At 40.9% G+C, this 17,031-nt stretch overlaps 1 protein-coding gene across 1 annotated transcript in view; it reads right to left on the bottom strand.

Annotated features, from left to right (window-relative positions):
* The window catches only part of LOC144628978 (uncharacterized), a 135,997-nt gene extending 120,293 nt beyond the window's left edge, over positions 1-15,704 (bottom strand). Inside the window, exons 1-3 of the mRNA XM_078487115.1 lie at positions 15,447-15,704; positions 13,739-14,110; positions 12,050-12,235 (exon numbers count right to left, since the gene is read on the bottom strand). Of these exons, the coding sequence (XP_078343241.1) occupies positions 12,050-12,235; positions 13,739-14,110; positions 15,447-15,684 (796 nt within the window). The 5' untranslated portion in view covers positions 15,685-15,704. The remainder of the gene's footprint in view (positions 1-12,049; positions 12,236-13,738; positions 14,111-15,446) is intronic.
* Between the last annotated feature and the right edge of the window lie 1,327 nt (positions 15,705-17,031).

The raw sequence follows: 17,031 nt of genomic DNA, 5'->3' as shown, positions 1-17,031 counted from the left end.
CTTTCTCGTCCTACAAACACAATGTTCGGTGCTGGCGAACGGCTCAACAAAACCGCACGTCGTTGAGTCGCACTAAAGGTTATGGTTATTACGAAGCAAAGCGTGACGAATTAGCTTGCAAACAGGTTTTAAGCCGGTGAGGTAAAGGGCGAACAAAAAAACACGGCAACAGGAGCGCGTGCGAGATCTTCCTACCCAGACCGCGCTCGGAGACGTGTCGCTAAAACATGTAACCAACTGCATTTCCTTATTTTTGAACTTTTTGTGATTACGTCGATGTAAGTGTCGTTGTCTGCTCTTTAATAAATGATTCCGAAAAATTAGCATTGTCTACAAACCAGCCGTACATGCAAGTTTAACATTCTCTTGAATTCTTTGATTTTCAGTTATATGAAATAAAGCACCGAGAGTTTCTAAACGAAAATCGATAGGTTTGCCTAGAGTCCAAAATGCACCGCCATTATTGGTCGTATTTATAGGCCCTGGGGTGTGGTATGTAATAACTGCGGTGTGTTATTCGATGAAAGAAAGATAACGTTCTTTGTCTTCTATCTTCCAAATAAGGTTATGCTTTCACCATCGTTGGATGCGGAAACTAAACTTCAAACACACAGCGATTAACTAACACAAAGTAATTTTGTTTCACCAGATGGGCTTGCAAAGTTAACATTCTCGCATTCTCTGAGATAGTTACATGTGAAATAAAGTACCAAGTGTTTCTTAGGGAAAACCAGAAAGTCTCTAAGAGTGCAAAATGCACTGCGCTTATTGGTCTTAATTTACAAATTTAATTAAGCCTCGGGCAATTTTGTTTCCGTAAAATGAGCATTGTTCACAAACCAGAACTGCTTGCAAATTAATCATTCTCATTAATTTCCTGAGTTAGCTATGTGAAATAATTAAGGCACTAAGTGTTTCTTAGCAAAAACGCTTTTTGGTGTTAATTAAGAAATTCAATTAAGTACTGGGGTGTCATATAACGCTCTATGTCCAGGGTCTGTGTAGACGGAAGAGTCGTTGCTCACACTAAACACAAAGGCCTTTATTTAACTAAAGCGAACGTACTAGACTTTACAACATGGCTGACTGCTCGACTACATGTGCTCTCTAATAACCGGTTTCGACCGGTTACGCGACTACGTAATGCTACGTTACGTAAGGGTCACGACGTGTCCCACTACAGTCCACCCCTTCTTGGGTTTTAAGTTTTAAGGTCGCGCAGGACCCTTGCAATCATTAGTATGTATTTATTTAAAGAGTATGCACGAACTGCCGGACGACTGAAGCCGACAACAAACGAAATATTCATGAGAATGTTTGTTTTTAAACTCTTTGTACAAGTAATTACTAGTAATTGTTCTCAGCTTTGTGCACGTGCGCTGGAACATAGGGAATTATCATAATTAGATTCACAGCTTTGAATATATCACACGTTGTTGTAAACATTGACTCGGAAGGTCTTCGGAAGCCTCAAAACCTACAATTTTGTGTCCAAGTTTTCTCCGCCGATATAGAATTTTAAGAGTTGATTCGCGAGGAACATAAACTTGGTGAACTCTATTGTGCTATGACTAGAGCGAATTTTTAAATTTCCTTCTCAAAATGAAGATAGCACGTTTCAAAGTTTAGATTTCACATTTTTACTCTCTCAGAAGCCATTAACTTGTAGCAGTTTTTGAAATCGAAAATTTCGTTCTAGCCATAGCACAAAAGAGGTTATGATTTACCACTAAGCTATATAATCATTTAATTTGGTGCGCTGTTCTAGCTGAAAACTTGGACACAAAATCGCATTATCTGCAGTTAAACATTTAAGGGCTTGTAACATCACAGACAACGGTCATATCTCAGTAAAAAGACAATCGTGATGTAATTCCATCATCCCCGAATATCCTCGTTAAATTTTAGAGGAATCGATGTTCAAAATGTAGTGAATTAAAGATTTGCAAAATAGCACTCCGTCAAGAAATTTGCCTAATGAATTTATTAATGAGCCAGGGTCCCGCGCGACCTTAACTGGAACAATAGATAACGAACGATCCGAACAGGAATTTTAACAAAAACGAAAACAAATGTTTGCTCATGAGTCCACCCCTTCTTGGGTATTTAATTGTTAAGTTCCTGGAAAAGCTTGACGTCTAAGACAAGGAGGTAAGTACCCCCATGTGGTCCGCCTTGTAGCGATAAGTAAGGGCATTTGCTAACAAGTCCTTTGAGTTTACCATGTCGGTTAAGAATCTCTCTGGCTTCTGGTAAACTTTGGTAAACTACTTTACAAGCTTCAGAAGCATAACACTGAGGTTTTGATAATGTACTAAGATATTGTCCAAATGAAAGTGCGACCTTGTTTAAATCTGGATCTAGTGTGCTAGACAGGGTCCGATTATATTATGTTCTTGCAATGAGGGTGTGGCATTCTGCAAGGGTTGTCCTCGCTCAGTATCAGGGCGGACATCTGTATGAGGATCACCATCAGGAACTACAACAACTTTTTCAATGTTCACTGCTCTAAGTTCTTTGCCTGTTGTTAAGTGTCGTAACTGTAGTAAATCTTGACGACCGTGAACATGACCAACAACAAGAAAGGGTCCATCATATCTTCTGATAAAGCGGCTAGCTGCCCCTTTGACAGTTGAATTTGGGGGAGGAAGTCGGACAAAAACTCGTTTTTCATCTGGCACATGTAGATCTCTTGACTCATGTCATAATATTCTCGCTGAGTTCTTTTTATATCTGCTTTGATTCTATCAAAGTTCTTTCGTGCCGCAATTGACCGTTTGATGAGCTCTCTCTGGCATATGAAGACTGTATATGTAATAACTGCGGTGTAATATTCGATGAAAGAAAGATAAAGCTCTTTGTCCTCTTTTTCCCAAATAAGGTTTTGTTTTCACCACTGTTGGACGCGGAAACTAAACTACAAACACAGCACGATCAACAAACAAAAGGTACATACAAGTTTCATTATCAAGAAAAATGAATACATAAAGTTGCGAAATCAAACAATGTTTCAGAGAACCGAAACGTATGATGAAATCCACAAAGAATGTTGAAATTGAATAGCTCTAAATTTATTATTCATACAACCCGTGTAATGACTGCAGAATATGAATTAAAATTCAACTTGAATCGATGGTTTAATAGCTAGAGTTGAAAGAACTACTAAATACTTTTGTACGATCTAAGTTACAACCATTTTGGCAACCAAAAAATGCGCTGTTTTCGACACAGAATTTTGAACGTTCTGAACATTTTTGACGCTTCATTCACTTTTGCATAATAGTTGCTATCCAAGTTTTTTTTATTTTTTAACGTACACATATATAATCGAAAAACCCAATAGGATACATGAAAGCAGACTTTCCAAAGCTGGTATCGTTTCTAACTTTCAGACCCTTACCTTGATGTGAAATGAAGAGTTGATTCGATGTTTCGACCACGACGTGAAATGCACAACCAGACACTAAAATAAGCCATGCAAAATTAGATTCACTAAACAAAGCTGTAAATATAACATACCTGCCACAAGGCAAAGCGAGACGCAGAGTACAAGAAATGCTTTCATTTCTCTTCTTTAACCCTTATGGATCAGATTGTGCTAAAAACACAACGTTCAGTGCTGCCAAGTTCACCGCCGAACGACTCAACAAAACTGCACGCCGTTTGCGTCGCACTAAAGGTTATGGCTATTACGAAGCAAATTAGGCGTGACGAATTAGCATTCGAACAGGCTACCCAGTAAGGTACATGACGAACAAAAAAGACGGAAAGACGAGCGCGTGCGAGACCTTTCTTCCCAGACCGTGCTCGGCTCGTATTGCTTCCCGATTTTTTCTCTCTATACCCCCTTTTCCTTAGCTTGTAGTCTAAGGACTCACAGACAACTGGAGTCTTTAAAGAGCCGCTAAAAGTTTCTTTTTGTTTCTGGAAAGACCAAATGAACTGTTTGTATTGGTCGTATTGCTAAATTCAATTTAGTCCTGGGGGTTGTATGTAATACTCGCAGTGTAATATTCCATGCATGAAAGAACGATAAAGTTCTTTGTCTTCTTTTCCCCAAATAAGGTTATGTTTTCACCACCGCTAGACGCGGAAGCTAATCTTTACAAACAGCACGATTAACAAAAACACAACACAATTTTTATTATCAAGTTAAGAAAGATGAGTGCGCTTGCAAAATCAAACATATTTCAGGGAAACAAAACGTGTGAAATGTTGAAATTGAATACATCGACTCCCGATAACTCGAACCTTCAAGGTAAATTGAAAAAAGTTCGAGTTATCGGGAGTTGAGAACAAATGACCAGAAATAAGAACAAAACGGTGTTTACTGTTTTTCTACTCACACAGTGTACTTTATAAACAGATTTAGTTATAGCAAAGAGAAGCCGAGTGAAAATGGAACAATATATTTTTAAATCATTATATTAATCTAAATTGTTTTGTCTTGGATAATTCAATAAATGCAGCAGGTCTTTATCTAGTTTTGCATTCGATCAGACAAGACGAGTGAGCTGCACAAAACGATGAAAAGCCACAACGACAAGCAAGCAAACAAATATAGGTACATTATCCTTTAATATTGCTGAGGAGACAGCTCTACATACAACTAAGTGTTCCAATAGCGTGACAGCTTCTTTGTCGCATTCTGGTCAGCTAAAAAACAATGAGCACGTGCCATAATTTCCTTTGCCCAGGAATGATCTGTGGACGTCCATTTGCCTGCAATGTGGTAGAACCACGCCAAACTGTAAACAGCAGACTACATCCGCGAAGATGCGTTGGCTGAGGACATCAAAACTGTAGGTACAGGGTAACGTGTCAGTGAGAAGCCGAGAAAACCTGGAGATGATGTAGGGCCGGTGGCCCACGTCGCCCATCTGTTGTAGATGGAACAATATTCCGTCGACGTATTGGCAGCTTTATCGGCAAGAACCACGTCAGGAAGCTTAAGGGACTCCGCAGGAGAGATAACGCTCATTACCCTATCTTAATTAGGTATGGAGTTCTGGAGACTTTTCCAAATCGACGAGTTGAAAACATCTAAAAAAGAAATATAGAAAACACGGGCGCAAACAAAATAATATATAGATCGAGGCAAAACAAGAAACAACCAATGAGAAACTCGTCGAGCGCTTGAAGTGCCAGACAAGAATGAAAAACCCGTGAGAATTAAATTCGCACGTATATATACTCCTGACACCACCTCCTTAGATATACTAGCGCACACTCACTAATCAAAAATGTGAAACCAATAAGAACACATTTTCTCGTTAATTCTACAGTCAAAGGAAGGAAATACGATTTCAGTTGTTCTCGGACCGGCTTTTATTGTAGGCTTCTAGCTATCCGCTTATCATTTAGTTGCGCACACAACTCACTAGAAGATTAGACGGCTGCCACTTACCTTTTTCCTGGCCTAGTATTAATATGGTACGGTTACTTTGGCAACATCTCCGACTGGCACCTTTTATTACTTACCACCAGGCATTGCCATTTTTACTCCACACGATGTGGACTGGGACCAGGTTATAGGTACGTCCTCAGCTTCTTCGAAGGAGCTGACTCATGACACAGTAAGATTGACGCTCTGTGAAGCTAAATGTCACTGCAAACTGATCTTCAAAATAAAAACTAAACGCAGTTATAATGCATGGGCCACCCTGCTCATGAAAACGGGAAAAGTTTTGAAAAAAGCGATACAATACGCAATTTTAGAGATCAATGTCATTTATGTAGAAGTAGTAAAACACTGCGGTGCTTCCCAGCCAGCAGCTCCAATGCTGGATCCAGCTTGGAAGTCGTCAGGAGGAACCATGGCAGACAGTTTCGGCCCCTACTCCTCGACTGTCTTCTGCCATGGCGGGGCCCCTCCCTAAGGAGGCTTCACAAGAGCTGGTGCTGGCTGGGACATGAGTTAAAAAGAAAATAAAAAACTAGCCGAGCCACACTTTGTCATCACGCTTTAGCCAGATAAAGTACGAGGCTTTCTCTGCTGCCTGTTGCAGGGCGGCTACCAATGTTCTCTGTTCTCTTGTGTTGAATCCAAACCGACCACGCATCAAGTTTGCCAGTTCTCGACTAACATACCCACGGCAACCTACAGCAAGGTGGTAATATTCTGGATTCCAGCCAGCCTCTTTACAAGCGTCAATTAGTTCCTCGTACCGCCTGTATTTCCGGTCCTCTGCATCTCCAAAGTTCTCTTCCCACGGCACTGTTAATTCAAGCAAGATCACTTGTTTGGAATCGTCACTCCACACTACAACATCCGGGCGTTGGCTTGTTGTTACAATGGGGAAAACAAGGGCACTGTCCAAATCAGCCGCCACCTTCCATGTTCCCTGCCACCTCTCGTCCACCACTTGTTTCTTTGGAGATGGTTTTGTCGCTCCCTTCTTCCCTTCTTGGTGAAACACAACTTTGTTCTGACATTCCTTCACAGGCAACTTCCCTTGATTAATATCAGCTACCTTCGTTTCAATGGCTTCCACGATGACCCTCAGTACCTGGTTGTGTCGCCAGGTGTATCGATCTTTTAGACCCATGGGGCAGGCAGACAAGATGTGACGCAGTGTGCCATACTGTCCACATTGGCACTTACTCTCTTCAGACACTTTCCAACGTACAAGATTGGCTGGAGAAGGTAGCGTGTCATACGTTGACTTAACTAAGAAGCTCAGTCGCGCCGGTTCCCATGCCCACAGCTTTTTCCAGGACAATTTCCTTCCAATCACGAGCTCTTCCCACCTCAAGCATTGTCCTTGCTGACTACACTGCACCAAGTGCACGTACCTTCTCTCGCGTTCAACCCGCTTCACCTCGTTCACAACTGCATCTCTTCTCTCCTTCGCGCTACTTTTGCAAAAGGGCTTGAAGTTATACGTACTGAGTCCCCTCCTGTCACTTTGGACTGCACCGACAATGTCTCCATGCTTCAAACTGCTCATCGCTTTGTCTACTTCTTCCTCTGCATTCCACTTCTTGCCAGTACGTACCTCGGGGGGTTCCTCTCGAATGCCCTGGTCCTTTGAGTACCTCAACATCATTACCGTTCTCACCTTACCCGCCTTGTACTCCTCACAAATGGATGCAAGAGGTAGTTCTAGTTGGCCACCTTTCCCATACAGTGCTGTGTTATTAAGCTGTCTTGGGAGTCCGAGCCATTTTCGTATATAAACACTACATCTTTGCTCAATTCGCTCAACCCTTGATGCTGCAACCTCGTACATCATAAGAGACCACATCAGTCTCGGGTACAGTCCAAACTGAAGACACCACACCTTGAACTTTCCAGGAAGTCGAGTCTTATCAATAGCCTTTAGGCCTTCCTCTGCCTGCTTCAGGGTCTCTACTCCTTGGTGACGGTCAGTCAGTGTGCCCTTATACCACCTGCCAAGACTCTTCACTGGTTGTTCTCTCACAGTGGGTATAGTGTCTCCAGCTACTGAGAAGCGAATCTCTTTCTGCTTTCCCTTCACAAATGAACAGCTCCTTGACTTCTTGGCCTTAAACTTCATCCTTGACCATGTAATCAGCTCATCTAGCCTTTCTAGGATCTGATTCGCTGCGTTCGTAGACTTTGCAAGCACAGTGATGTCATCCATGAATGCTCTCAATGGTGTTCTTAGCAGAGCAATGTCAGCCTTGGTTGATTTTAATATCATCTCCATGACTAGGACAAACAGGATTACCGATATCGTACATCCAGCTGCTATTCCCACCTCCAGCCTTTGCCAGTTAGTCGTGAAGCCGTCTGTTGTGAAACGCATCCGAAATTTGTTGTAGTACTGCATCAGCATTGCTTTCACTGGTTCTGGGAACCAGAAATTCTCCATTGCCATTTCGATCAGACCATGGGGCACGGAGCCATATGCATTCGCTAAGTCCAACCAGATCACAGTTAAATCTCCCTTTGATGACTTTGCTTCCTGTATTGCATCCCAGATCGCAAAAGCATGCTCCACACACCCAGGTATACCTGGAATTCCAGCCTTCTGAACCGACTCGTCTACATATCCATTTATCTGAACAAATTCTATCACTCTCTTTGCTATTATGCCAAGCAAGATTTTACCGTCAATGTTTAGCAGCGAAATGGGTCTAAACTGCGCTATCCCTTTAGCATTTTCTTCCTTTGGTAGATATATTCCTTCAGCAAAACACCATCTGTCCGCCACTGATTTCTTTCTCCACATTTCGTGTAGGAGACGAAAAAGATGGTTTCTAAGTAGCGGGCACTTCTTATACACCTTGTAGCTAATGCCATCATTTCCAGGAGCACTCTTGGCACGAGCTTTCCTAACAAAGTCGTCCACTTCCTTCATCTTGATGTCGCTCATGTCAAATGCCACACCGGGTGATGTGGGTTTTTGCAGCCCTGCCATTCTAGGCAGCTTGTCCTCTCGCTTTGGGTCACTATAAGTTGCCTTCAGATGGTTTTCCAGCTCCTCTTTCGCGCATTCAAGCTTTCCACTTTTACTTTCCACGAAGAGCCCTTTTGCAAACTTATATGGGTTTTTAACGAACTGCTGCCTAACTTTCTTCTTTTCCTTCCTCCGACTCAGCCTCCTTTCTCTTCTCATCAAATCCCTGTGTTGCCTTTTCACCTGCTCGTACAACACTTTTAAGCCCTCCTTTTCATGCTCCTTAGCATTCAGCCACAACGTCCTTAATCTCTTTTTCTCTTTACGCAACTCATCAGCTTTGCTCTTCCTTCTTGACGGTCCACCCTTCTTCTGCCCCTGCCTTGGCGATTGCTCTTTCTCCAGGCCAAACCTCCTCAACCCTTCCTCATACACAACCTCTGCCAGCTTCTCAAGCCTCTCTTTAGTCGTACCCTTGAACCTTCTCACTAATTTACTCACTTCTTCATCGAACTGATTGTATGTTGCTGTATCATTCGCCTTTGGCCACTTAATCTTGGGTTTCTTTTCAGCTACCTTCGCTTCCTCTCCACTCTGCTCAACTGTGGTATAACTCCCACTGTGGTTAGGCACCTGGGGAGTTAGACCACACGTCTCTTGGCCATGCGGCCTGCGCTGCTGAGCAGGATCCCTTCTCTTGCACACTTTTCCTTGGTGAATACGTAACCCATGATAGGTCTTGAATCGCTTTCCGCAGCATTCATACCTCTCAATTCCGTTGTCCATGTCCAGTCCAAATTCCAAATTCGTGGTCTCCGTGTCCATGTTGTCATAGTCCATGTCCGTTCCAAGGTTCAGGTCCATATTATCCGTATTCAGGTCGTTGTCGTCCGTATCCGGTCCTAAGTTCAGTTCCGTGTTGTCAGTCTGTGATCGATTATTCTCCCCCCGTTTCCGACGATCCTGGGGGCATCCTCTCTTTCTTTGACTTGTTGCAATTCTTTCTAGAATCTGGGTTGCAAGCCCGGTGATTCCAGGTGGTCTGTCCCACAGTCAACCGTCTATCCGATTTGTCACCCATCTACTCTGGGTTGTCGGCAGGGCAGCCCTGCAGTCAATATTTGAGAAGTAGTAAAACACTGCGGTGCTTCCCAGCCAGCAGCTCCAATGCTGGATCCAGCTTGGCATTGTGACTTTAGCAATACCAACTGACAGGTTCTTAGAAGAACAATTTCAAAGCATTTACAGTAATCAAAACAGAGGGCAGACTGGTAACAATCTATTGACAACAAAAAGCTCATACTCCAAACTTTTTAGTTAGCCAAATTACTGACTGAATATGAAACATTCATTAACAGAAGCAATACATCAAGACCGAATTTGTCACAAACAGTTGTTACCTTTTATTATCAATGTTATTGATAAGAAAGAGGCAACAACAGTATTATGTACCGTCACTGTGTCTCATCTCGGAGAATACCGCGAAATAGAGATCCAGTGACGATATTAGATGGAGCGAAGATTGCAGATCGATAAAATATCTTTCTACGATCTCACATCGATTGATCCATGCATGCATAGATACATAGATCAACCGTGTAGTCATAGTGAATGATGCAACGATTTTAGATTGACTATAGCGATCTGAAATCGAGGCAAAAGAGAAAAAAAAATGGACGATGTTGTATCTATTGAGTAATGATTCAAGATCGCCAAACGATATTATTAAGATATGATTTGGTGTGTGAATGAAGCAATAGTTCAACACCAAACAAGTAAAAAATAGACAAATACGATTTATCCAGCACAGGTTTTTTAGGTAGCCTAAAAAAATCAATGACAGTGCAAGCTATCGTGATACGGTGTTAAAGAGCCCCAAAAATGAGTCCAGTAGTTAGTTTTCTGGCATCAAAAAATCTCTTTGCCTTCAACAAGCCGTTATTCAATTGACAAACTGTTTGTAATACCTGTACAGACAAGGTCATTTCCACTCCAAGTTCCATTTTCTGTACATCTTCTAACTGTTGAACCAGACGCTTCAGATCCTTCCTTACAAGAAAATCTACACACTGTGTTATATAACATCTCTGCTGTATTACATCCCAATAGCTCACCATTGGTCGGTGGCGATAACTTTGGACACGTGGCAGCTACATGCAAAAAAAAAACAGTTACAGTGTATTAGTGTCACGTAACAATGGTAAGGGGTTTCAGCTAGGTAAAATGGCCGCCGTCATCCCACTAAAAATCTCTCAGTTGCTTTGTTGAATCACAAGAAATTACTTTTGTATAAAATACTTCAATATTTCACATTTTCTTCCCGAGGTATTAGTTTCAAAAGTCAAGTGAATATATAAATATTTTTTTATCGTATAAACAATGTTCAACCCATTGTCTAAGGATTTTGAAGTTTTAAATTATTTCCAACAAGCTGATCGAAAGGATAGATTTTCGTGTATCTACTTCCCAGTTTTCTAAGCGGATAATGTGTTTTAATACAAAAAAAGATCTCAATGCTAAGGAAGGTCTGCGAGTGGAGATCATGTATAGTGATGTTTTCTTGGAAAAAAAAAACATGATAAATGACTTTTTTTCATTAAATACAAGCTTACATTCGCATCGAGGCTGCGTGCCGGTCCATGATCCATAACGGTCGCACCGTCTAATGTCTGAACCAATCAGAGAGTAGCCTCGTTCACACGCGAACTCACACGCGTCACCTGGCAACCGGGTGCATGCTGCTTTCATTCTTATATTTGGAGCAAGTTGAAGGGGCTCACAAAGGATTCCTTTTAATATAAACAGGTAACAAATAAAATGAATTACCCTCTGTTCTGTGCATTACTCTCTGCCACGCCTTACGGCCTATTCTCGATAATAATGTCTTAAACAATGTAGAATTTAATGTAATCGCGTCCATTACCAATCAGAACTCGGCAGAATAACGCAAAAACAGACCATACAATAAAAGTACATTGCTATAAAGGTTCTTTTCAAGGTGCAAAACCAGTGAATTGAAAACTGAACTTAATTGCATAACACTATAATTTTTTTGTTTTTGTTTTCGGTGCCTTGATGGCCGACTAAAGAACATCAGATTCTGACCTTTTACAAGCAGACAGGTGAGACATTTTTCTATGGTGAGAGTTTCATCCTGTAATTAGCATTTTGTCATTCTCAATACAAAATCAATAGTCCACGAGGTCGAACTTTTTCCTTGCCCAAAGAATCCCGTTCACAGGAAAGATTTGCGCCAGATTTTCGTTCAAATGATATGTTTGGAGATGTGGTCGACATAAAGACCAATTTTGAGCGAGAGAATACCCTTGGTGACGACGGCAAGAGGTAAGAACCGTGAATGTTAGCAGGAATATTTCAGTTTTAAATAACGAAGAAAAAAAGAAGTGAAAGGATTCCTTTTGAATGCGGTAGAAAGAAAAAAGTCTTCTCTAAATGACCCTGCTTTAAAATGCATGACAACATTGATTTGCAGCGTTTAGAGGGAATTTAATTAGATTAATTAAATTTTTGATTGATTATTCAGCCTTGCTTGAGCAACTCACTAGGGATTTAGTATACGAGCTGTTTAGGTTCCGCTAACTCATATGTAGCATTTGACAGAACGCTGTACAGGAGAATGTAGAGTTAAACCCTGATCTATCGCATAACGTTAAAGATCGTACTTTGGCAAGTGAAATCTTGTCCACTCCACGTTCCATCTTGTTGACATCTTCTTACTTGAGAACCAGACCCTATATAGCCATTATTACACGAGAACTGACAGACTGAATCATAATACATTGCTGCATTCCCTGAGCATCCAAGTCTTGTTCCATTGGACGGTGCAGGTAACGCTGGGCACGTGATTACTACAATGTAAAACCAAAACAAAACCGCAAAATTAGAAATCATAGTTATAAAATGGTGACCTTGAAATGAATAACATATTAAAGTGTGGCGTAGGGACATGAATAACATTTTAGCTAATATTAAAAACTGTTTTTCCATGTAGCCTTACACAAATTTGCATATCCTTAACGAATCCTTTACGAATTTGATTGAAATCGATTTCCCATCTTGACAGGCATTTAGATCGATAACATTTTATGAGGAGAAAATTACAAACAAAAATTAAATACAATTGAGTTGTTTCTACACACACAAAAAAAGAATATAAAATGTGAAAGCCCCAAATCCATATGAAAAATACAGTATAGAGAACGAGCAAGCTCATCGCCGCATGCGAATTTCCGTTTTTTCGATTGGCTATACAGTAAACACCCTATTAACCGTGCCTAGTCGGTATGTCTGGGAGAATCTTGACCTTGATCGTGATTACAGAGCCCACTTCGTTCAGTCTGTACTGATGAACTCGGTCAAGATTCTCCCATGCAGCTCTCCATCTCGGTTAATATGACTTTAAGTTCGTAATGTCTCACAAGGTCCTCATTTTTTCATCTAGACTGATCGAGACGGGAATGAATACCGGTTACGTTTGCGGTGAGCAAAATACAAGTTAAAACGACATCCACCAAAAATACTTAATAGAATGGCAAAAAAGATAAACGATAAAAAGTAAAAAAAGGCCAAGGAAATTTGGCAAATTAAGTTCAGTTCAGGCATGCAGTTCAGTTGAAACCTAGTTGAAATCACCAGCAGGAGACAAAATTAAAAAGTATTTGCATGGCCAGAAGTTAAAAGCACTCAACACGACTAAAAGGGACTACAACAACGGTAAGAATGTTGTGTTATTCAATGGCTGCATTTTTTGATGTTTTATATTTTGTGTTACGTGTATTATTTATAAGATAGCTATTTGGGTACCCGATGTTGCCCTCTTTTGGGAGTTATCGCAATGAAGTTTATTGTAGTCGAAGCTATGTAACTGAAGTGAATTAACTTTTGTGGTAACTGAGAATTATATTGAATGCTGATAACCTGAAACTGGAGAAGAGAAAGAGGAGGAGATTGGTGCGCAAATTTAACAGTGAAGCGGGAACTCTTTGAAGAGTAGCTTAAACTTTTATATCGTAGCTTAAAATAAGTACCAGAAAGGTTAATACCATGTATGGCTACGAATGGTGCTTCTTTTTTGCGATTCCGTTTTCTTAAACTTTTTCGAGGTTCAGTATGCAACGAGCTATCAGATAGCATTCAGTTCTACACTCGATCGACGAGAAATGTAATCACGCTTCGTAAAATGTAGCTAAATTCCAAAAGAAAATTGGAATAACAGCAGGCGACCATTTTCGATGTCAGTAAAACTTAAAGGCCTGAAACGATCGGTGTTTTCTCCTGGATCACAACAACCACGGCCTGATGCCGTGGCTGTTGAATCAAACTAATAAAAAAGTTAACCAGGTTTAACTTACCAACGTCTGCGTTACCACAATAACGAAGGGCGCATGCCCGCGGATTCTGTAACTCATACACGTAGTAAGAGCTACAGTTGTTCACTTTTATGTTGTTGGTCGAAGCACAGCACATGTTGAACCCCGCGTGAAAACAGGCCTTACGAACGACCACACCTTCGTCGACTGTTGGGTGTGCGCCATTAAGCCAACCTGGATACCAAGCACCGCAGCGGAACATAGGAACACATTTGTTCAACATCTGATCCCCGGCAGGTCCTTGGAAACGGTACCAACCTGTTAACATGCTCCTATCGCACAAGTCACCCCGAACTGCGTTTACTTGAGCGCGGTCTGCTTCACTTAACACTGTGTAGTTTTTGCACCCATCCACTTAAAGCATAAACATACCAGTTAGCTACGGTGATAACAATACTTGATTTAATTGTAGGATATGAATGAATAAATATATCTTATTAACCATGCGCGAGGGCCGTACTGGGCGAATATTGGCCCGAGTTCTTGACAGTACGGAACGAGCGCAGCGAGGTCCGTACAAAAAAGACCAAGGGCCAATAATCGCCCAGTACGGTCCCGAGCAAGCTTGGTTAATAAGAGATTTATTACAAGACTGGAAACTTTGTGTAGTGAGAATTGCTACCCGGTAGATGTCATGAAAAACAATGTGCGGCAAAACTTTTACGCGCGCTATTAAAATGAGTTATAATTATTTCTGTGTTTAAGGTCATTTCATTTTCAAAGCAATAAAAACTCCGAAAAAATCTTGCGAAAAAAATCTTGCAAAAATCTTGCGCTAAATCGCCCGAAAATTAGCGCGGGGTCATCCGGGACAAAACCCGGCCAATACTTGGAAAATATCGGCTCTCGCGGGACCGGGAATAAAGCAATCTGATTGGCTGATTTAGTTATTGGCCCTCGGACCACCTTAGTCGTGTAATAAAATAATGTAATTTATCATTCGATGCAATTTTGAATGAATTGAGTTTGTAAATTGGTTGTTTACAGTTGGAACTATATAGTTGAAATCAGTTAATCAGCTCGCTAACATGGTAACAGAGAACCAGCTTAAAATGTTGACAACATGAAAATGGAGATGAAAAGGATGTCTGACAGGAGCTCAGAAGATCTGACATTTTATCTGCCGGGACACGATGAGCTGCACTGGGAGACCTTGGTAGATATTCATTCGTAATCAAAATTAGAGCATGCGGAAGATTGACGTAAGAGGAAATTTCTATCAACTCGTTATCGGTTTTGGTAAACAACTTCCAACTCGTTTTAAATGAATAACTTAAAATGTCGACGAATACGAGTTTCACTTACGCGATTCGATTTTTTCATACTGTGTTAAGAAATAACTTTGACGAGGAAAGACATTTGCTCCGTAAAATATTGGATAAAACCCAACAGAGAAGAAGAGCAAAAGCTGACGATTTTCGCTGTTAGGAAAACGTAAAGCCACAAATTAAAGAGATTGGTGCTTAACACTCAAGTTTTAAAACAATAGGAAACTTTCGATATATTAAAATTCAGCTTAGTAGCGAGGCATGGAGGGCACAAAAAAGAGAAGTAAATTTACATGCTTGCAAATTTCTTTTGTTTGTGTCTTCTAGGCTTCTCTATAAAGCTGAATTTAAATATATCGAAAGCATCCTATTGACAACCACAGCCGGATGAGCTGGCTGTTAGCCAACAAGGTGTAGCTTACCAGCACCACCGTTACCACAATAACGACTGAAGTAAATAGGTGGCCTCTGTAACTCGTACACGTAGTAAGAACCACAGTTCTTCACTTTGATGCGGTTACTCCAGTGACAGCAGTTGTCCTGGAAGCCATAACAGACGTTACGAACGACCACGCCTTCAGCGACTGTTGGGTGTGCACCAGAAAGCCAGCCTGTATAGACAGTACTGCAGCGATACCGTAGAAGACACTTGTCCGCCATCCGATCCCCAGCAACACCTTGAAAACGGTACCAGCCTGGTGTCAAATCTTGCTGATCGTTTTTTGGATTATTACTCCGCGATGCGTTTCCTTGAGCGCGGTCTGCTCCACTCAGTACTGTGTAATTGTGACACACATCCCCTTACAGTAAAAAATGTCCAGTTAGCTACAGTTGTGACCAAACTTTGGGGGTATAATTTCTCCTTGTGTTCAGACTTGCATACCAGCTTGTTTATTTTCGTTTTTTTTAACTTTTACAACCTGCTTGAAAGTTATTATTTGTATAACATCGTTAGCTCTTCAAACATTCCTGTAAAGACTCTGATTTTGCGACACAATCTTTCTCTTTACCACACAAATTAAAGTAGGAATTAAAGTAGGAAAAAAAATGAAAATGTTATTTGTCGGCCTAGATCGGTCAGTATACGTTTTCGGGCCGTACGCAAGACCGAGGGACGCTAGAGACAGGATAGAGTTCCAAAGGATCCACCGCCGGCTGGGCAAACCAAACAACAAAGGTCCTAGACCAATTATTGCCAGATTTCTAAGTTACACTGATAGAGAAGAAGTTATGTCACAAGCCCGCAAGCATCTAAAGAGAGAAGATTTCTCCGTCTTCGATGATATTTCAAAGGATCTTTATGACTTAAGGAAACAAAAGCGAGAAAAACTTAAAGATGCAAGGAAGAAGGGTCACACAGCGTTTTTCAGTAAGAAATATCCGGACAGATTATATGTTGATGGCAAATTTATTTCTCAAGACGAGCCTTTTGCTTAATTTTCAAACTTACACATGTAGGTTTTGGACAGGTTTCTTTTTTTTTTCTTGCACGCTTTTTCTCACCTAATACTTGTCACTTTAATATCTACTAAACACAAGCTCGATAAGCTGCAAAAGCAAGATGAATTAATTACATCCTTAGCCGCCACAAAAGGAGCGGAGCATCAAACACGCTATTTACCGATGGTGTGAAACTGCCCAAACAAAATCTTCGATGCACTGGGTAGGTAAACAGTCAATATTTTTTTTAGCTTTTTGTTTTGTAATTATGTGTTAGGTTGTCCAAGCTTTATACTTGTTATAGTCGCTCTGTATGAGAGTGTCTTGTGGTTAGCCTTTAGATCAGTATTTGCTTCCAATGTTTGAAAACTTCCGTTTATATACAGAATTAGCTTGTTAAAAGATTATTATAGAAAACCGTTAATTTCAAAGAGAAAGGGAAATGCCGCTTAGACTTCTTTCTTGTTAGCCAAAGCTTAATGTGTAATGCCATTTACGCCGATATTTTGACAGGATACAAAACAGACCACTCAATGACCTATATCAGTATAGATTTTCATTCGAATC

The sequence above is a fragment of the Oculina patagonica genome, chromosome 10 (assembly GCF_052425735.1).
Source record: "Oculina patagonica isolate OP01 chromosome 10, crgOcupat, whole genome shotgun sequence".
In the NCBI taxonomy this organism is placed as follows: domain Eukaryota; kingdom Metazoa; phylum Cnidaria; class Anthozoa; order Scleractinia; family Oculinidae; genus Oculina; species Oculina patagonica.
This window is presented reverse-complemented; position numbering and strand designations above follow the sequence as displayed.